Below are 19713 nucleotides of genomic sequence, written 5' to 3'. Positions count from 1 at the left end.
TGACCAGAAAGGGAGGAACGTCAAATAGCTCACCTGTGAGCTCTGTGTGCGGTTCCGAAAGCATCGTTGACATAGACGTCGCCGAGCTTGGACAGCGAGTCTCGGAAACACTTAACGTTTTCTTCAGTTGCTTTTGTCTGGGAAATAATAGATTTCATTTCAGTACCCCATTATGAGGGAAAAGTAGCATTGCTCTCTTCAGTATTTTAGACCTTCCCCTCATTTAAGCATCAAGAGTTGTCAAGCAGTCCGAGCGTGGAAATACTTCAAAGTTATTAAGAAAGATGCCCTGCACCAAATTCTAACAGTAATCCAATTTTTTTTCATGTTTACTCGAGACATTTTTCTCTTCGAGTGCAAAGCACTGGCTTGATCTTGCACCTACCTTTGAGGTATCTTTCTGAACTGTGCATCTTCTGGGAACGATGTGGCTTACTAGAATGCAAGCTATTGCTCAGTCACTAGAATACTAAGATTACTAGAATTAGCTTCACAAGAGGCAAGAAAGAAAATCTTTGTCACAAGGGGTTTGGCCCGAAACGTTGCCTATTTCCTTCGCTCCATAGATGCTGCTGCACCCGCTGAGTTTCTTCAGCACTTTTGTCTACCTCTTATTCATATCAAGGAGAGTTTATCGTCATGTTCAAAAGTCTGGCGAGGGACAGGTGCAATGGAAAGTCCTGCCTGGATGTCACCAGGGTTTGAGTTGTATGGAGAGGACGAGGCTAGGACTTGTGTGGACCGGTGTGTGGGAGGCTGAGGAATGGCCTTGTGGAGGTACACAAAAATCATGAGAAGCATGTTCAGTCTTTCCCCCAGGATAGAGGAATCAGAATTGGAGGTGTAAGTTTACAATAGGTGGGAATAGATTTACAAGAGACCGGAGATACAATTACTTCATGCAGAGGGTGGCGTGTGTACAGAACGATCTGCCGGCACAAAGGCAGCATTTAAAATACATTGAGACAGGTACATAGACAGGAAGGATTTAAAGGGATATAGATAGGCCTAATGCAGGCAAATGGGAACAGGTCAGTTATAAAATCTGATCACTAATAATGTTTGGTTTAGTTTAGAGATACGTCGCAGAAACAGGCCCTTCGACCCACTGGGTCCGCGCCGACAAACGACCGCCGCATATTAACACTGTCTTAACGCTAGGGATAATGTTTACATTTACCAAGCCAATTAACCTACATACCTGTACGTCTTTGGAATGTGGGAGGAAACCAAAGATTTTGGAGAGAGGCCACACGGTCACAGGGAGAACGTGCAAACTCTGTACAGACAGCACCCGTAGTCGGGATCGAACCCGGGTCTCCGGCGCTGCATTCGCTGTAAGGCAGCAACTCTACCGCTGCCCCACCGTGTCGCCCATGTTGGGCTGAGGAAATATTTTCATTCTGTACGACTACGGTAATAGATTGATCTTGACTACGGGTGCTGTCTGTATGGAGTCTGTACGTTGTCCCTGCAGTTTTTGTATCCAATGGACACAAGGAACTGCATCTGCAGTTTCTGGACAACAGTGATCAACCATCTATATTATGGTGCTATGCCTAGCCAACCCTGGGAGAAAACCAGCAGTATTATTAATGAAACAACGGTCCCAAAAGTGATCATCTGCAATGAGAACAGTGCAGGTATATGCTGGAACAAGCTGAATAGAAAAAAAAAAGAAATTTTAAGAGCTAGGTCTGCAAAAAGATCACGATATTGCAGAATTTTGTTATGACTATTTATAACTGTTTGCATGTTAAATTAAGTTGCAGCGAAAACCTGGCAGCAAAAGGAACCTATTCAGCCCAAGGAAGAAAATAAATGCTGAAGTAACTCAGCGGGACAGGCAGCATCTCTGGAGAGATGGAATGGACGAGGTTTCGGGTCGAGACCCTTCTTCAGACTATTCAGCCCAAGTTCCGGGAGTCTCGTGTGTCAGCTGATAAAGGTCAGCATGTCTGTGAGCAACTGCTATCACTGTATGTGGCACAAACCTGGCAGAGAAACCAATGAGGCGCATCTATTCCAAGAGTTAGCCTGCTCTTTGACCTTACAGAAGGAGTCACTGCCAAGAGTATCAATGTATTTGTGACTTCTGGCATTTCGGCACATGCCTCGAACTTGCACCCGAGAAAATTTAAGAAAGCAGGCCTTCAAAAAGCCTTTTTAATAAGTCATACGGCAACAAAATCTTAAACGCAAAGGCAGCACGGTAGCATAGAGCCACTGCCTTACAGCGCCAGAGACCCGGGTTCGATCCTGACAACAGGTGGTCTGTGACCTGCGTGGGTTTTCTCTAAGATCTTCGGTTTCCTCCCACATTCCAATCATGGATGATCATCCACAATCGTTCCTGCCTTCTCCCCATATCCCCTGGCTCCGCTATCTTCAAGAGCCGTATCTAGCTCTCTCTTGAAAGTATCCAGAGAACCGGTCACCACAATCCTCTGAGGCAGAGAATTCAACAGGCTCACCACTCTGTGTGCGAAAAAGTGTTTCCTCATCTCCGTTCTAAGTTCGGGACGACAGATGGCACAATGGGCTAAGTGTTCGGCTGGCAACCGGAAGGTAGCCGGTTCGAATCCCGCTTGGAGTGCATACTGTCGTTGTGTCCTTGGGCAAGACACTTCACCCACCTTTGCCTGTGTGTGAATGTGTGTGAGTGATTGGTGGTGGTTGGAGGGGCCATAGGCGCAGATTGGCAGCCACGCTTCCGTCAGTCTGCCCCAGGGCAGCTGTGGTTACAGAAGTAGCTTACCACCACCGAGTGTGACTGAGGAGTGAATGAATAATGCGATGTAAAGCGCCTTGAGTATTAGAAAGGCGCTATATAAATCCCATCCATTATTATTATTATTAAGTTACGACACTCCGAAAGACTCAACTACCCAGCAGATAAGATCTTATTTTATTCTTGTCAAGCAATTGAAAAGTATTTCTTCTAGCGTGTGGGTGTGAAAATATTAACAAAAAATATATAATGTCTTGAGATACTTGTGCATTATACAATTTATCACCTCAAACTACTGCATGTACAGGAACACATTTAAAGATACCGGCACAAAATTATAAAATATCATAGACACTTAGCAGGGCAGCATTCAATGGGGGCTAGACAAAAGTGCTGGAGAAACTCAGCGGGTGCAGCAGCATCTATGGAGCGAAGGAAATAGGCAAAGTTTCAGGCCGAAACCCTTCTACTTTGATGAAGTTTCAGCATCTGCAGTTCATTCTTAAACATTTAGTGGGAGCTCATTGATATGACCCATAAGCTTAATTTATCTTTCTCCAGAAGCTGTATGACCTGCAATTATCTACTGTATTTTGCTTATGCACAGTTAAACACTAATTAACTGAACTTTTTTCCCCCCTTTATTAAGTTATGAATGAGTACCGCGCTCACACACCTGTTATGCTGCTGCATTTCAGTAAATGTGTGAATAAAACAAAACTACACAAACTACTCAACGGGTCGGCCAACATCTCTGGAGTACATGGATAGGTGATGCCTTGGGTCGGGACCCTTCTTCACACTGGCATTATTGACATTATTGACTTTACTCTGAAGATAGACACCAAATGCTGGAGCAACTCAGCAGGACAGGCAGCATCTAAGGAGAGAAGGAATGGGTGACGTTTTGGGTCGCGACCCTTCTTCAGACTCATGTCAGGGGAGTGAGTGGGACAGAGATATAATGTAGTCGGAGACAGTAAGACTGGTGGGAGAACTGGGAAGGAGGAGGGGATGGGGGGAGATGGAAAACAAGGACTATCTGAAGTTAGAGAAGTCAATGTTCATACCACTGGGGTGCCCAAGCAAAATATGAGATGCTGTTCCTCCAATTTGCACTGGGCCTCACTCTGACAATGGAGGTGGCCCAGAACAGAAAGGTCAGATTGGGAATAGAAACATAGAAAATAGGTGCAGGAGTAGGCCATTCGGCCCTTCGAGCCTGCACCGCCATTCAATATGATCATGGCTGATCATCCAACTCAGTATCCTGTACCTGCCTTCTCACCATACCCCCTGATCCCTTTAGCCACAAGGGCCACATCTAACTCTTAAATATAGCCAATGAACTGCCTTCTGTGGCAGAGAATTCCAGAGATTCACCACTCTGTGTGAAAAATGTTTTTCTCTCGGTCCTAAAAGATTTCCCCCTTATCCTTAAACTGTGACCCCTTGTTCTGGACTTCCCCAACATCGGGAACAATCTTCCTGCATCTAGCCTGTCCAACCCCTTAAGAATTTTTTAAGTTTCTATGATCCCCCTCAATCTTCTAAATTCTAGGGAATACAAGCCGAGTCTATCCAGTCTTTCTTCACATGAAAGTCCTGACATCCCAGGATTCAGTCTGGTGAACCTTCTCTGTACTCCCTCTATGGCAAGAATGTCTTTCCTCAGATTAGGAGACCAAAACTGTACGCAATACTCAAGGTGTGGTCTCACCAAGACCCTGTACAACTGCAGTAGAACCTCCCTGCTCCTATACTCAAATCCTTTTGCTTTGAATGCTAACATACCATTCGCTTTCTTCACTGCCTGCTGCACCTGCATGCCTACTTTCAATGACTGGTGTACCATGACACCCAGGTCTCGTTGCATCTCCCCTTTTCCTAATGGGATGGGAGGGGGAGTTGAAGTGCTCAGCAACTGTTGGAACTGGAGCTGGAATCCACGAGGTAAAAGATGGAGGCACAGGCAAATCGCGCGAAAACCCAGGTGGCTGCGCAGGCAAGTCCTAAGAAAACACACTTCTTTACTCTACCTACTGTTCTTGAGTTTGGTTTGATTGTATAGTATTATCTGATTTGTTTGCTTAACATGCAAATCAAAGCTTTTCACTGTACCTCGGCACATGTGCCAATAATAAACTTAAATCACAAATAAAATGCTTCCTCTGGACACAAGGAAACACCAAAATTCTTTATGTGTATAATAAAAAACAAGAGTTCAAGTGGAGACAGTGTGAAAAAATAATGTTCTTATATTCAACTAAAATAGTCATAGAGTGATATGCTGTGGAAACAGGCCCTTCGGCCCAACTTGCCCAAACCAGCCAACATCTCCCAGCTACACTAGTCCCACCTACCAGGGTATGGTCCATATCCCTCGAAACCTGTCCCATCCATGTACCTGTCTGTTTCTTAAACGTTGGGGATATTCCCAGCCTCAACTACCTCCTCTGGCAGCTCGTTCCATACATCCACCACCCCTTGTGTGAATAAGTTACCCCTCAGATTCAGATTCAATCTTTTCCCCTTCACCTTAAACCTATGTCCTCTGTCCTCGATTCACCTACTCTGGGCAAGAGACTCTGAAAATCTGAAAATAAAGGTCAAAAACGTCTTGTACAAAGACTTTGAATGCTAGCTTAACAGCATCAATCTTCAGGGTCACCAGAGGGATGAAACACTTCTCTATCGCAATAGACAATAGACAATAGGTGCAGGAGTAGGCCATTCGGCCCTTCGAGCCAGCACCGCCATTCACTGTGATCATGGCTGATCATCCACAATCAGTACCCCGTTCCTGCCTTCTCCCCATATCCCCTGACTCTGCTATCTTTATGAGCTCTATCTAACTCTCTCTTGAAAGCATCCAGAGAATTGGCCTCCACTGCCTTCTGAGGCAGAGAATTCTACAGATTCACAACTCCCTGGGTGAAAACGTTTTTCCTCGTCTCCGTTCTAAATGGCCTACCCCTTATTCTTAAACTGTGACCCCTGGTTCTGGACTCTCCCAACATTGGGAACACGTTTCCTGCCTCTAGTGTGTCCAATCCCTTAATAATCTTACATGTTTCAATAAGATCCCCTCTCATCTTTCTAAATTCCAGTGCATACAAGCCCAGTCACTCCATTGTTTCAACATATGACAGTACCGCCATCCCAGGAATTAACCTTGTGAACCTATGCTGCACTCCCTCAATAGCAAGAATGTCCTTGTCAATGTTTCTTGATTAGTAAGGGTGTCAGGGGCTATGGGGAGAAGGCAGGAATATGGGCTTAGGAGGACGAGATAGATCAGCCATGTTTGAAATGCAGAGTAGACTTGAAGGCCGAATGGCCCAATTCTGCTCCTATCACTTACAAACGTATGATTGAGCAAGACAACTCAAAACTTTGGAATGGAAACTTTGGATTACTACCAAAGCAAAGTTAATAAAAATGGGTCTTAGGATAGCATCAGCCTTGTCTCCATTGACAGCAGTAAATGAATAATTTTGTTCACATTTTTGGGAAATAATATGGAGAAATTGAGAAGTTGCAAGAATCGGCAAAGCTAATATGTCTTTTACCATGCTGAACGCACCAAGGCAAAGGAATGAAGACTAACCAAAAGATCTCAAAAAATAATTTCTTAACAGTGATGTTAAAAGGTGGAGCAAGCCCAAGAAATAAAATGCTGACTGACCCGCTGAGTTACTTCAGCACTTTGCATCTAGCTTTGGTATAAACCAGCATCTGCAGTTGCTTTCCAAGAAGCGTATAGCAGTTGACAACCAGACATGTGGCAATTGCCACCAGATGAAGATTTAGGTGAAGGGTTAGGTCATAAGCGATAGGAGTAGAATTAGGCCATTTGGCCCATCAAGTCTATACCGCCATTCAACCATGGCTGATCTATCTCTCCTAACTCCCGCATTCTCCTGCCTTCTCCCCACAATCTCTGACACTTGTACAAATTAGCCTCAGAAAAACAGCTGAGGGGCGGCCCGACGGGGCAGTGGTAAAGTTGCTGCCTAATGCCCCTGTCCCACTTAGGAAACCTGAACGGAAACCTCTGGAGACTTTGTGCCCCACCCAAGGTTTCCATGCGGTTGCCGGAGGTTGCCGGTAGTGGAAGCAGGTAGGGAGACTGACAAAAAACCCCGGGAACCTCCGTGAACCGCACGGAAACCTTGGATGGGGCGCAAAGTCTCCAGAGGTTTCCGTTCAGGTTTCCTAAGTGGGACAGGGGCATTACAGTGCCAGAGACATGGGCTTGATTAATCTTATTTCTTAGACTTGCTCACCTTTTAACAACACTCGTAAGAAATCTGGAGACCCCAGGAACTCCGGATGCTTGAATGTTGAGCAGAAAACTCAGCGGGTCAGGAAGCATCTCTGGACGACATGAATAGGTGACGTTTTGGGTCGGGACCCTTCCAAGACAGAAATTCTTTGGCTTCTTCACACCTGTACTAGTCAACAACCTTTACTCGTGTTAACGGTATTGAAGCTCACCTTATTCCCAGACGCGTCCTTTCCTTTGCCCTCTTCTTCAACGTGGAATCGGAGGTTTTCCAGGAGAATCACACTTCCCTCTGCTGGGTTTGCACACGCCTTCTCAACCTCAGGTCCAATACAATCTTTGAGGAAAATAATATCCCTATATGCAAAAATATAATAAAACAACTGAAAGTGGTCTGAAATTAAAAAAAGATTGAGAATGCTTCAAATACTAAGCAGATCAGGCAGCACCAGTGAAGAGGGAAACAGAGGCAATACACTCGTGCTAGAACGCGTCAATGACCAAATACTAGATTTCACTTTACCTTCCCATGAGTTTCTTCAGTTCCTCTGCGACTGGGGCCAGCGAGTATTTATCAGGCATGGGCGTGCCATCAGGTCTCCCCAAGTGACTCATGACGACCACCGACTTGGCACAGTTGTCCAAACAGTGCTGAATACTTGGAATTGCAGCTTTAATTCTGTGAGGGGGGGAAAAAAAGTAAATTGTTTTATAACACTGCATTTTCAGTATAAAATAATACTATATAAATTGATGGGAGGATTAGGTCAGGTAGATGCAGAGTCTCTTGCCCAGAGTGGTGGTCAAAAAGACTTTTGCCACATTGGCCTTCATCGGCACTGTGGCGCAGCGGTAGAGTTGCTGCCTTACAGCTCTTTCAGCGCCAGAGACTCGGGGTCAAACTTGACAACGGGTGCTGTCTGGACGGAGTTTGTACGTTCTCCCCGTGACCGCGTGGGATTTCTCTGAGATCTTCAGTTTCCTCCCACACTCCAAAGAACTACAGGTTTGTAGGTTAATTAGCTTTGTACAAATGTAAATTGTTCCCAGTGTGTGGGGTGGTAGATTGCAACCTTCACGTGGTCCACCCTGTTTCGACTAATGCAATCAACTCGACGTGCACAAACAGATGATCAAATAGAACAAGTTGTCCTACAACTTTAGGCAGTGTGTTCCCAGTGTGTGTAGGAAAGTGTTAATATACAGGTCATTATTTGTAAGACCAGCATTTATTGGCCATTCAACTGCTTTTGGGCCTTCTTAAGAGGCTAGTCAAGAGTCAATCATAATATTCAAGCACAGCAAACTTCCAAAGAAATCTCCTAAAATTGTGGCCCACGTCATAAAAAAAATTTCATTCTTCAGTGAACTCCTTGGTGGGATACAATGTCAAAATACAATCTGCATTATTGGGACATCACAGTTGTTGTATGTCGAGTTCTCTACACGGAACTGTTAGTCTTTCACCATGATTAGTACGGGTGTCAGAGGTTATGGGAAGAAGGCAGGAGAATGGTGTTAGCAGGGAGAGATAGATCAGCCATGATTGAATGGAGTAGACTTGATGAGCCGATTGGCCTAATTCTGCTCCTTTCATGCATGAACTGGCGCGGGCAGCACATTAGGAAGGAGATGAGGAGGAATTTATTTCGTCAGAGGGTGGTGAATCTGATAAAGTCATTGCCACAGAAGGCTGTGGAGGCCAATTCAGCGGATATTTTTAAGGCAGAGATAGATAGATTCTTGATTAGCACAGGTGTCATAGGTTATGGGGGAAAAGGTAGGAGAATGGGGTTAGGAGTGAGAGATAGATTAACCATGATTGAATGGTGGAGTAGACTTGATGGGCCAAATGGCCTAATTCTGCTCCTATCACTTATGACCGCAAGTGGAACCGCAAGTAGTGCGACTGGCTTGCAGTTTAACAACCTGTTCTCCAGTGCTATCAGTGAAGGTTACACATCTCCGTGCAGGGTTTCCCTGGGTGCCCTGGTTTATCTCCCACATCAGCGCCAAAGACCTGGGTTCGATCCCGACTACGGGCGCTGTCCGTAAGGAGTTTGTACGTTCTCCCTGTGACCAGGTGGTTTCCTCCGAGTGCTCCAGTTACCTACCGCACTCCAAAGACGTACAGGTTTGTAGATTAATTGGCTTTGGTGAAATTGTAAACCATTTTGTCTGTATTGTGTAGGATAGTGCTAGTGTACGGGGTGATGACTGGTCGGCGCGGAATCGGTGGAGGGCGGAAGGGCCGGTTTCCGCACTGTATTGATAATCACTAATCTAATCTCCACTGAATCAGACGCAGCCAAACAAATTGCCTGTTTTAAATTAGTATCAACAAAATTAATTGTGTAGCTGATCAAAGAGAATCTTACCTTTGGTTGTTGGTGATCTGATTATTCTTCATCGGTACATTGAAGTCCACCCTGAAAGGAAGGTGACACCATAACTCAATGATTTTGATTTAATCTCACTGCCTCAATCCAGCTTCACAAAATTATTGTCCACGTATGGAAAGTGACTTTGAGGCACAAAACATAAAGACCAAAATGGCAAACTTTCTGCGGTGGTCCATAATCACATCCAACAAGTCAAAGGGTCTCGACCCAATACGTTGCCCATTCCTTTTCTCCAGAGATGCTGCCTGACCCGCGGAGTTACTCCTACAATTTTGCATCTATCTTCCAAGAAGTAATCGCCTGGCCACCAGACATCGTCTCAGCAACTTACCAGGTCTTGCAGCTACAACGTCCTTCGCAGGACCACGATAATGACAACAAGAATATCGCAGTTAGACAAAAGTGCTGGAGAAACTCAGCGGGTAAGGCAGCATCTATGGAGCGAAGGAAATAGGCGACGTTTCGGGTCGAGACCTTTCTTCTTGTCCAAAAGATCTACACAAATAACCACGATCAAGCCGAGAAGATTTGACCGATAAAATCATGGAAGCCAAGCATGGAGCCGCCACGTACTGCAAAGACTGAGACACTTAGTACACACATCGTGTTAAGTGACATGTCTCATGAAATGAAGGCAATGATGGGGTATATTTCATAGGAGTTGGACTGGAGATGCTTGTCCCTGCAAATGCTGTAAGTTTACATGTTATGGACAATAGGTGCAGGAGTAGGCCATTCGGCCCTTCGAGCCAGCACCGCCATTCACTGAGATCATGGCTGATCATCCATATGCAGTATCTCCTTCCTACCTTCTCCCCATTTCTCCCAACTCCGCTATCTTTAAGAGCCCTATCTAACTCTCCAGAAAGCATCTGGAGAATTGACCTCCACTGCCTTCTGAGGCAGAGAATTTCACAGATTCATAACTCTCTGGGTGAAAAAGTTTTTCCTCATCTTCGTTCTAAATGGCCTATCCTTATTCTTAAACTGTGGCCCCTGGTTCTGGACTCCCCCAACATCGGGAACAAGCTTCCTGCCTCTAGTGTGTTCAATCCCTTAATAATCTTATGAGGGATCAATGAGATCACCTCTCATCCTTCATTCTATCCGATGTGGTTAACATGTTATCCAAACCTCTGCCCGTGTCTTGCTGCAAGCGTTCATCTTATCCCTGCCCCTCATCATCTTCTACACCTCAATAAGGTCACCCCTCAGCCACCAAAGAGTTCCAGCAAGCCCAGGTAACGTCCTCATGTATCTCTTCTGCAATCTTCAGTTCAGTTTAGTTTATTGTCACGTGTACCGCGGCACAGTGAAAAGGTTTTGCTGCGTGCTATCCAGTCAGCGGAAGGACAATACACGATTACAATCAAGCCATTTGCAGTGTGAATAGATACATAATAAGGAAATAATGTTCAATGCAAGGTAAAGCCAGCAAAGTCCGAACAAGAATAGTCCGAGGGTCATCAATGAGGTAGATAGTAGTTCAGCACTGCTCTCTGGTTGTGGTAGGATGATTCATCTGCCTGATAACAGCTGGGAAGAAACTGTCCCTGAATCTGGAAGTGATCTATACCTTTTTGTCTGATGGAGAGGGGAGAAGAGAGAGTGGCCAGTGTCCGACTCGTCCTGGATTATGTTGGTGGTCTCCAACGTAATGACATCCTCCCTGTACCTGGACAAACAAACTGCACAGTTCTCCAACTGGTGATCCCGCAGTGTCTTGCTCAGCAGCATCATCGTGACCCAGCTTTTGTGCTCAACACCCTTCCCAATGAAGGGAAACTCACATGACACTTTCTTCACCACACTCTCCACCTGACTCACTGCTGTCAGGAAAACATGCTCCTGAACTCCCAATTCTCTGTTCTGAAACACTCTGCAGTGATCTTCAACTTACTGTGCAAGCCCTGGCTTAGTTTGACAAATCACAGTGCAACATCTCACACTTGCCAGTTAAATTCCATTTCCCGTTCCTTGGCCCATCTCACCGAGATGATCTAGATCTTATGGTAAACTTAGATCTCCTTCCTCACTATACCACCTATTTTGGTATAATCTGCAAACCTACGAACAATGTTAACTACATTGTCATCCAAACCGTTAATGTAGATACAAACTTCAGAGCCACAAGGAACTGCAAATGCTACTTTACACAAAAGACACAGTGCTGGAGCAACTCAGTGGGGCAGACAGCAGCTCCGGAGAACATGGATCGGTGACATTTCAGGTCGGGACCTTCTTCAGATGACTGAGTTCCAAGTGCGACAAAGGTTCACCTGTATCTCCTCCAACCTCATCTACTGCATCCGCTGCTCTAGATGTCAGCTGATTTACATCGGGGAGACCAAGCGTAGGTTGGGCGATCGTTTCGCCGAACACCTCCGCTCAGTCCGCAATAACCTACCTGAACTCCCGGTGGCTCAGCACTTCAACTCCCCCTCCCATTCCCAATCCGACCTCTCTGTCCTGGGTCTCCTCCATTGCCAGAGTGAGCAACAGCGGAAATTGGAGGAACAGCACCTCATATTCCGTCTGGGGACCTTGCGTCCGTATGGCATTAACATTGAATTCTCCCAATTTTGCTAGCCCTTGCTGTCTCCTCCCCTTCCTTAACCCTCTAGCTGTCTCCTCCCACCCTCCCATCCGCCCGCCCTCGGGCTCCTCCCCCTCCTCCCCTTTTCCTTCTTTCTCCCCACCCCCCATCAGTCTGAAGAAGGGTTTCGGCCCGAAACGTCGCCTATTTCCTTCGCTCCATAGATGCTGCTGCACCCGCTGAGTTTCCCCAGCAATTTTATGTACCTTCGATATTCCAGCATCTGCAGTTCCCTTTTGAAGACTGAGTTACTCCGGCAGGTTGTGTCCTTTTTTTGTAAACTAGCAAACTTTAGTGGTCGTACACCAACCACACTGTGCCACTCCACTGCTTACAACCAGAAAATTGTAATTGTTCTGATCAGAAAAACAACCCTTGTAAAAGGTTTAAGAATTGAATCTCTCATGGGCATCCATTTTAAAGATTGGTGCTGTTAAAACTGACTCTCACAATGTAAAATGTCAGCCTTTCACCTCGCATTCCACCACATCAAACCACTCAACCAAATCAATAACATAATTTTCTGCTTTCTGCTTCTGAACGCACACCACAATGGAACTGATGAACAGCAGAAATCAGTCTGACAGTGGAATTAACGACCCCCTTCTCATGATAAAAGGTGAACAAATGTGTGCCAGAAGTCCTTGGTACTATAATTAAGGTTGACACAATTTATTGGGCAGAGCACACTCACAGACAGCACGCCATTGATAACATTTCCAAGGTTGAACAAACAGCTGCAATTCCTCTATGCATCATCTACAGGATGTACAAAGCACATTTACAGGAAGATAGCACATTTCTTCTCCACAAAAAGCTAGAATAGCTTTTGAGATTCAACCACACACATGCTCAGATCACAGTCGTTGATATCCACGTGCAGGAAGTCACTTCTCAAAACCTCAAGTTTCATAGTCTTCTATATTGTGGATTGAACAGTCAATGATAATATTAACGATTAACATGAAAAGAAATCTTCAAATTAAGAGTGATTGGACGGTTAAATCTTGCCCCAGACAAATTTGGAAACTGCTCATACGTAAATGCAGCAATTTGAGATTTTACAATTTTAAAATACGCAAAGACTGAGAGCAAAAATGGATTACCAAAAAAACTGAAGGGAATAAAATTACTGAACAAGACAACATTTTTTTCTTAAACTAACACAAAACACCATGATCCAGAAGGTCTTTGTATGATTCTGATCTCCAGTTTTAAACTGATGTATCTTTGCCTACCTTAACTATTCAAGAGTACAAGGGAACAACTTCACGTATAAATTTAAAATTACTTGATATATCACAACTTTTACTGCTAGGACCCAGCTAAATGTTCTCATTCGTTCCATAGGTTAAGAGGTGAACTATAAATAAATACAAGAAAGAATTTGAATACCAGTGTCCTAGAACTCTCACCGAATATGCAAAATGGAGGAGTGTTTCTTGGACATTGAAAGCTAATGGATAATGAAAGGCCAAGAGAGTGGACGTGGAAAGGATGTTTCCAGTAATGAGAGTGTCTAGAGCCAGAAGGACAGCTTCAGAATAACAGACATATCTTCAGAATGGAGATGAGGAGGAATTTCTTTAGCTAGAGTGGTGAATCTGTGGGATTCATAGCCACAGAGGGCTATGGAGGCCAAGGGTATTTTTAAAGCAGAGATTGCCAAGATTCTTGATTAGTAAGGGTGTCAAATGTTACGTGGAGAAGGCGGGAGAATGGAGTTAAGAGGGAACAATAGATCAGTCATGATTGAATGAGTAAGAAATAACTGAGTGGAGGTGTTCAGTGAAACGATCGCCGAGCCTGCGCTTGGTCTTTACAATGGAAGAGGCCCAGGACAGAAAGGTCAGATTGGGAATGGGAGGGGTCTGTTTCGCTGACCTCCGCTCAGTCCGTCTAAACCTACCTGATCTTCCCGTGGCCCAGCACTTCAACTCCCCCTCCCATTCCCAATCTGACCTTTCTGTCCTGGGCCTCCTCCATTATCAGTGTGAGGCCCAGAGCAAATTGGAGGAACAGCATCTCATATTTCAATAGACAATACGCTGGGGTAGTTGATTCTCTATCTTCAGATAGCCCTTGCTTTCTCTCTCCATCCCCTTCCCCTCCCTCCCACGAGTCTTACTGTCTCCGACTACATTCTATGACCCACCCCCTCCCCTGACATCAGTCGGAAGAAGAGTCTCAACCCCAAAACATCGCCCATTCCTTCTCTCCAGAGATGCTGCCTCACCCTCTGAGTTACTCCAGCATTTTGTGTCTACCTTAGTCATGATTGGGCTAAATGGCCTAATTCTACTATTGTGACTTACAGTCTTTATGACACCATTGCAGCAAATCAAAGTGATTTGCTGAGCTATTCTTCTAGTCAGAACTTCCCCTTTGACCTATACTCCAAATGTACAGGTTTGTAGGTTAATTGGCCTGGTATAAATATAAAATTGTCCCTGGTGTGTAAGATAGCTTTAATGTGTGGGGATCACTGGTCGGTGTGGGCCTGATGGGACGTAGGGCCTGTTTCCCCGCTGTATCTCTAAACTAAACTATAACCAATCCTCCCGCTTCATATTTGACTCCTTACCGTACAGCCTTATGGCTTCTTTTCATCTCTATCTTTTGTCCACCATATGCCAATCAAGCCCCCCCCCCTCCCCGGCAAGGGCACCTATCACTTGCCAGGCCTTGCCCCACCCCACCTCTCTTCCAGCTTTCTCCCCCACAATGAGTGTGAAGAAGGTTCTCCACTTGAAACGTCACCTGTCCATGATCTCCAGAGATGCTGCCTGACCCGCGGAGTTACTCCGGCACTTCTGTCTTTTTTTCCCCTCTACACCAGCATCAGCAGTCCCTTGTTTCTGAAAACGGACTGTTCTTGATTAGTACGGGTGTCAGAGGTTATGGGGAGAATGCAGGAGAATGGGGTTAGGAGGGAGAGATAGATCAGCCATAATTGAATGGCAGGGTGGCCGAACGGCCTAGTTCTACTCCTGTTCCTTATTGACTTGCATTGACTGTGTCTGAAGCAGTTCTATTCATCTAACCACTAGTTGGGCATACTTTCGTATGTCTGCTCCGGTATTTGAGACTAAAAGGTCACCCAGATAAACTATTCCCTTACTCATCAATTGGGCAAGGAACAGCGGTATGGGTTTGCACCATTAAGCCTTCAATTCTCAATCACTAAAAATTACACAGGGAATAACTTGTTAATATAACCAGCAAAAGGAACAGAAACAAAATGTAATAACAAAATTATGTGATCAAATTAAAACAATTTTAAAAGCTGATTTGATTCCCTGAAAATCTAACTATCATTTGCATCAATCTATAAGTTTGTAAGTGATGGGAGCAGAATAAGGCCATTCGGCCCATCAAATCTACTCCGCCATTCAATCATGGCTGATCTATCTCTCCTTCTTAACCCCAATCCTCCTGCCTTCTCCCCATAAACCGACACCCGTACTAATCAAGATTCTATCTATCTCCGTCATAAAAATATCCATTGACTTGGCCTCCTCAGCCTTCTGTGGCAATGAATTCCACAGATTCACCACCCTCTGACCTCGACTCTGATTTCAAAACCAGGTTGAAAAATGCATCAGGTAAAGAATTTATTTTTAACAAAACAAATTTTTTGAAAAGAGTTATAAATAATACAATTTATGGCTAAAATATTTTTCTTTAAAGAAAAATCTATGATCCTGGCATGGCCGCTATTTATTGGGTGAGTTTTTGCAATGCATCTTGTAGATTGAGTTGTAGAGTCATACATCGCAAAAATAGGTCACATTAATCAAGTTTCCAATTACATTAGTCCCACATGTATCGTGTGCATCCTCTCCATTTTCCGATCAGCCTTACAGTGCAGCTACAGTGCACTGACTGTACACGGCGAAGGTGCTGGGGAAAGTGTGCTCGAGTGTTAATGTTGCAGCCGTCCCGTACTCATCCCAGCCTGGGGAAATATTTCTTATAAATGCTAAAATAGTTTTGTGGAGTCAGAATGCGAGCCTCTTCAGAGGAATCAGGCAGCATCAGAGAAAGGCAAAGATAGAGTGGATGTGGAAAGGATGTTTCCACTGGTGGGAGAGTCTAGGACCAGAGGTCATAGTCTCAGAATTAAAGGGCGCTCTTTTAGAAAGGAGGTGAAGAGGGACTTCTTTAGTCAGAGGATAGTTCATCTGTGGAACTCATTGCCACCGAGGGCTGTGGAGGCCAAGTCAGTGGATATTTTTAAGGCAGAGACCAATTATTGATTAGAACAGGTGTCAAGGGTTATGGGGAGAAGGCAGAATATGGAATGAGGATGCAGAGATCAGCCATGACTGAATCGACTCGATGGGCCGACTGGCCTGATTCTACTATAACTTGTGAATCCAAGCCTATGACTCGTATCTATGTGTAAAGCCCCAAGTGCTGGAGTGACTTTGTGTCCGTGCTGAATGACTTCACTTTGACAAGTACATGGATAGGAAGGGTAGGAGGATTGGAGCCATATGCGGGCAGGTGGGACTAGCGTAGCTGAGGCATCTAGCTCGATGGGGCAAGTTGAGCCGAAGGGCCTGTTTCTGTAATTCTGACTCTCAGCAAGTCAGACAGGCACCCGGTACGGTGCAGATGCTGGTTTATACCGAAGATAGGCACAAAATGCTGGAGTAACTCAGCGGGTCAGGCAGCATCAGAATGCTGTCTGAAGAAGGGTTCCGACCCAAAACATAACCAATTCCTTTTCTCCAGAGGTGCTGCCCGACCCACTGAGTTACTCCAGCATTTTGTGTCTCTCTTAGGCATCTGCGAGGGAACAAGTCGGGATCCTTCTATATTTATGTGGTTGGTTTAATTAAGCTTCTGGCCACTGCAGTGGGAACTTCAGTGTTGATAAGACAATTAAATATCAAGCGATTGCAGTAATGGTATCTCTTAGTGGGGAAAGTCATTGCCTGGCTCTTGTGCATTTACTTGTCAATTAGTGACCTGAACGTGAATGCAACAAGGGATAGTTTACTGATCTGGGAAAGTAAACGCCATCATCCCCGCCACACCTGACCTTGTGAAGGACTGAAGGTCATGAATGCAGCAGTTGAAACCGGTCAGTCCAAGAACACAGCAGGAAGAACTCTTACAGTAATGACCCGCACCTCAGTCAACCGGGGCTCTGCACGACTGTAACATGCTTTAATCACAAATGAATGAATAGCTATATGGATTATACTGAAGTTTGAAGAAAGATCCCGATCCGAAATGTCACCTGTCCATGCACTCCCCAGGTGGTGCCTTATCTGCTAAATTATCCCCGCACTTTGTGTTTTACTTAAGATTCCAGCATCTGGGTCTGGATTATACTTTGTTTTTAATTATTATTATCAGCTAGTTAACTAGCACACCCTTGAAGCATTGTGCAATTCTTCCCTTCAGGACATTGCACAGTTTGGTTTACTGATTTCCGCCAGTATTTTACTATTGTCTGTTAAAATAGAAGGCAAGCTTTACTAATTGGAGACACCTGGAGCTACAAATGCTGGAATATTGAGTAAAGGACAAAAAACTCCAGCATTTTAAATTTCATGTATCAGCTTGCATGCAATAATACTTTTCTGCACATTAATGACAGGGAGGCAAGGAACTGCAGCTGCTGGAATATTTAGTAAAACACCCCCCCCCCCAGCACTTTACGTTTCATGAGTGGATTATTGCATGCAATAATATTTTTCTGAATATTAATGATAACTGACACACAAGGAATTGCAGGCACTGAAAGTCAGCCTTTTAGGACATTACTTAATTTGCAGATTGAAGTACAGATTGTGAGTAAAATGCACAGTAATTAATGCACCCAAGAATTAAACCGTGGGTGCAGCAAGCAGCACGGTGCAGGGAGCGTGTATGGGGTGGAGCAGCGGTATAGTTGCTGCCTCACAGCGCCAGTGACCCGGGTTCGATCCTGACTACGAGTGCTGTCTGTACGGAGTTTGCACGTTCCCCGTATCTCTAAACTAAAACTATACGTGTTAAATATATCACAATGTATATTTATATATATATACACACACACACACACTGAACTTTTTTTTTCCTCCCTCGTTTATTATTTTGTTTACAGTGCACTATGTTTACATATTGTATTGTGCTGCTGCAAGTGGGAATTTAATTGTTCTATCTGGGACATTTATACTAAAACTCTCCTGACTCTTAAAGGTGATGGGGAGCTGGGCCAAGGCCCGCACCATTGAGGAGGCTTCCTGCTTCCTCGTTTACTCACTCACCTCATGATCACCCTCTTCCCCTTCACATCCACCTTATCCAGGGTGAGCTTGTTAGACAGCGACATGTCTGTAGTTGCAGTTGGGGCTGGGAGAGAGAGAGAGAGAACGAGCGTGCACTTCCTTGTCACCTCCCCGTTGCGCCTCACCGGCGTTGATGAGCGGCGGAGAAGCGGACGCTGCCTTCACACCCGCGCAGCCTGCTCCCGCCCCCTGGCCCCGCGCCCATTGGTCAGCGCCATCCGCGTCATCGACATCGCCGCTCTCCGATTGGCCCGCCAGCACGTCCGTTAGCGGCCCTCAGCCCCACGTGGGCCGGCGCGCTGACGTCACGCCGCTAACCCAGAGGCGCACGTTCGACACGTAGCTGTGCGGCGGCGAGCTGTCATCTTTGCTGTCAATCAACGTCAGGGCGGGGTGGGGAGAGGAGAAGGATTGCATGGGAGAGGGCGACGAGCATCGTTCATGCAGCATTGCATTGAACAGGGTATTAGCATCGTTCATGCAGCATTGCATTGAGCAGGGTATTAGCATTGTTCATGCAGCATTGCATGGGAGCAGGCTATTAGCATCGCTCATGCAGCATTGCATGGGAGCAGGCTATTAGCATCGTTCATGCAGCATTGCACGGGAGCCGGCTATTAGCATCGTTCATGCAGCGTTGCATGGGAGCAGGCTATTAGCGTCGTTCATGCAGCATTGCATAAAAGCAGGCTATTAGCATCGTTCATGCAGCATTGCATGGGAGCAGGCTATTAGCATCGTTCATGCAGCATTGCATGGGAGCAGGCTATTAGCACCAAAGATCCTATAGCGGAGCAAGATACACCACTTCTGCTAAATGCAATGGGCTGATGTGTAGTACGCAACGGAGCGGAACATGGGCCCTTTTTTCATCCATTTCAGTAACCCGACCCGACCCAACTCGCAGTGTAATCAACGTTGCGGGGGAACAGTTTGTGTTAATAAATTATAGTTCTGAAAATGAGAAGATTTTTACCAAATAACTTTTATTTTTACGAGGATGTTTCCGTAACCAGCTTCCGTCTCCGCACTAGTATCTTTGCTCCGCTATGGGATCTTTGGAGCAGAGACGGAAGCCGGTTACGGAAATGGGGCCGAAGATTACCCACGAATCTGGCCATGCGAGTGGACCATCTTGCTTGCTATAGGATCTTTGATTAGCACTGTTCATGCAGCATCGCATGGGAGCAGGCGATGAGTATCGTTCATGCAACATTGCATGTAGGCAGGCTAGCAGCGTCCTTCATGCAGCATTGCACGGGAGCAGGCGACAAGCATTGTTAATGCAACATTGCATTGAGCAGGCTATTAGCATTGTTCATGCAGCATTGCATGAAAGCCGGCTATTAGCATCAGTCTGAAGAAGGGTTTCGACCCAAAATGTTGCCTATTTCCTTTGCTCCATAGAT

The 19713-nt window shown here is 45.4% G+C and overlaps 1 protein-coding gene across 1 annotated transcript in view; it reads right to left on the bottom strand.

Moving 5' to 3' along the window:
- Window positions 1-18478, bottom strand: part of pgk1 (phosphoglycerate kinase 1) — a 29060-nt gene extending 10582 nt beyond the window's left edge. Inside the window, exons 1-5 of the mRNA XM_033030792.1 lie at window positions 18284-18478; window positions 9398-9448; window positions 7543-7698; window positions 7232-7376; window positions 34-137 (exon numbers count right to left, since the gene is read on the bottom strand). Of these exons, the coding sequence (XP_032886683.1) occupies window positions 34-137; window positions 7232-7376; window positions 7543-7698; window positions 9398-9448; window positions 18284-18348 (521 nt within the window). The 5' untranslated portion in view covers window positions 18349-18478. The remainder of the gene's footprint in view (window positions 1-33; window positions 138-7231; window positions 7377-7542; window positions 7699-9397; window positions 9449-18283) is intronic.
- Between the last annotated feature and the right edge of the window lie 1235 nt (window positions 18479-19713).

This window comes from Amblyraja radiata, chromosome 12 (genome assembly GCF_010909765.2).
Source record: "Amblyraja radiata isolate CabotCenter1 chromosome 12, sAmbRad1.1.pri, whole genome shotgun sequence".
In the NCBI taxonomy this organism is placed as follows: Eukaryota; Metazoa; Chordata; class Chondrichthyes; order Rajiformes; family Rajidae; genus Amblyraja; species Amblyraja radiata.
Note: the sequence above shows the minus strand (reverse complement) of the source record. Positions and strands in the feature narration are given on the sequence as shown.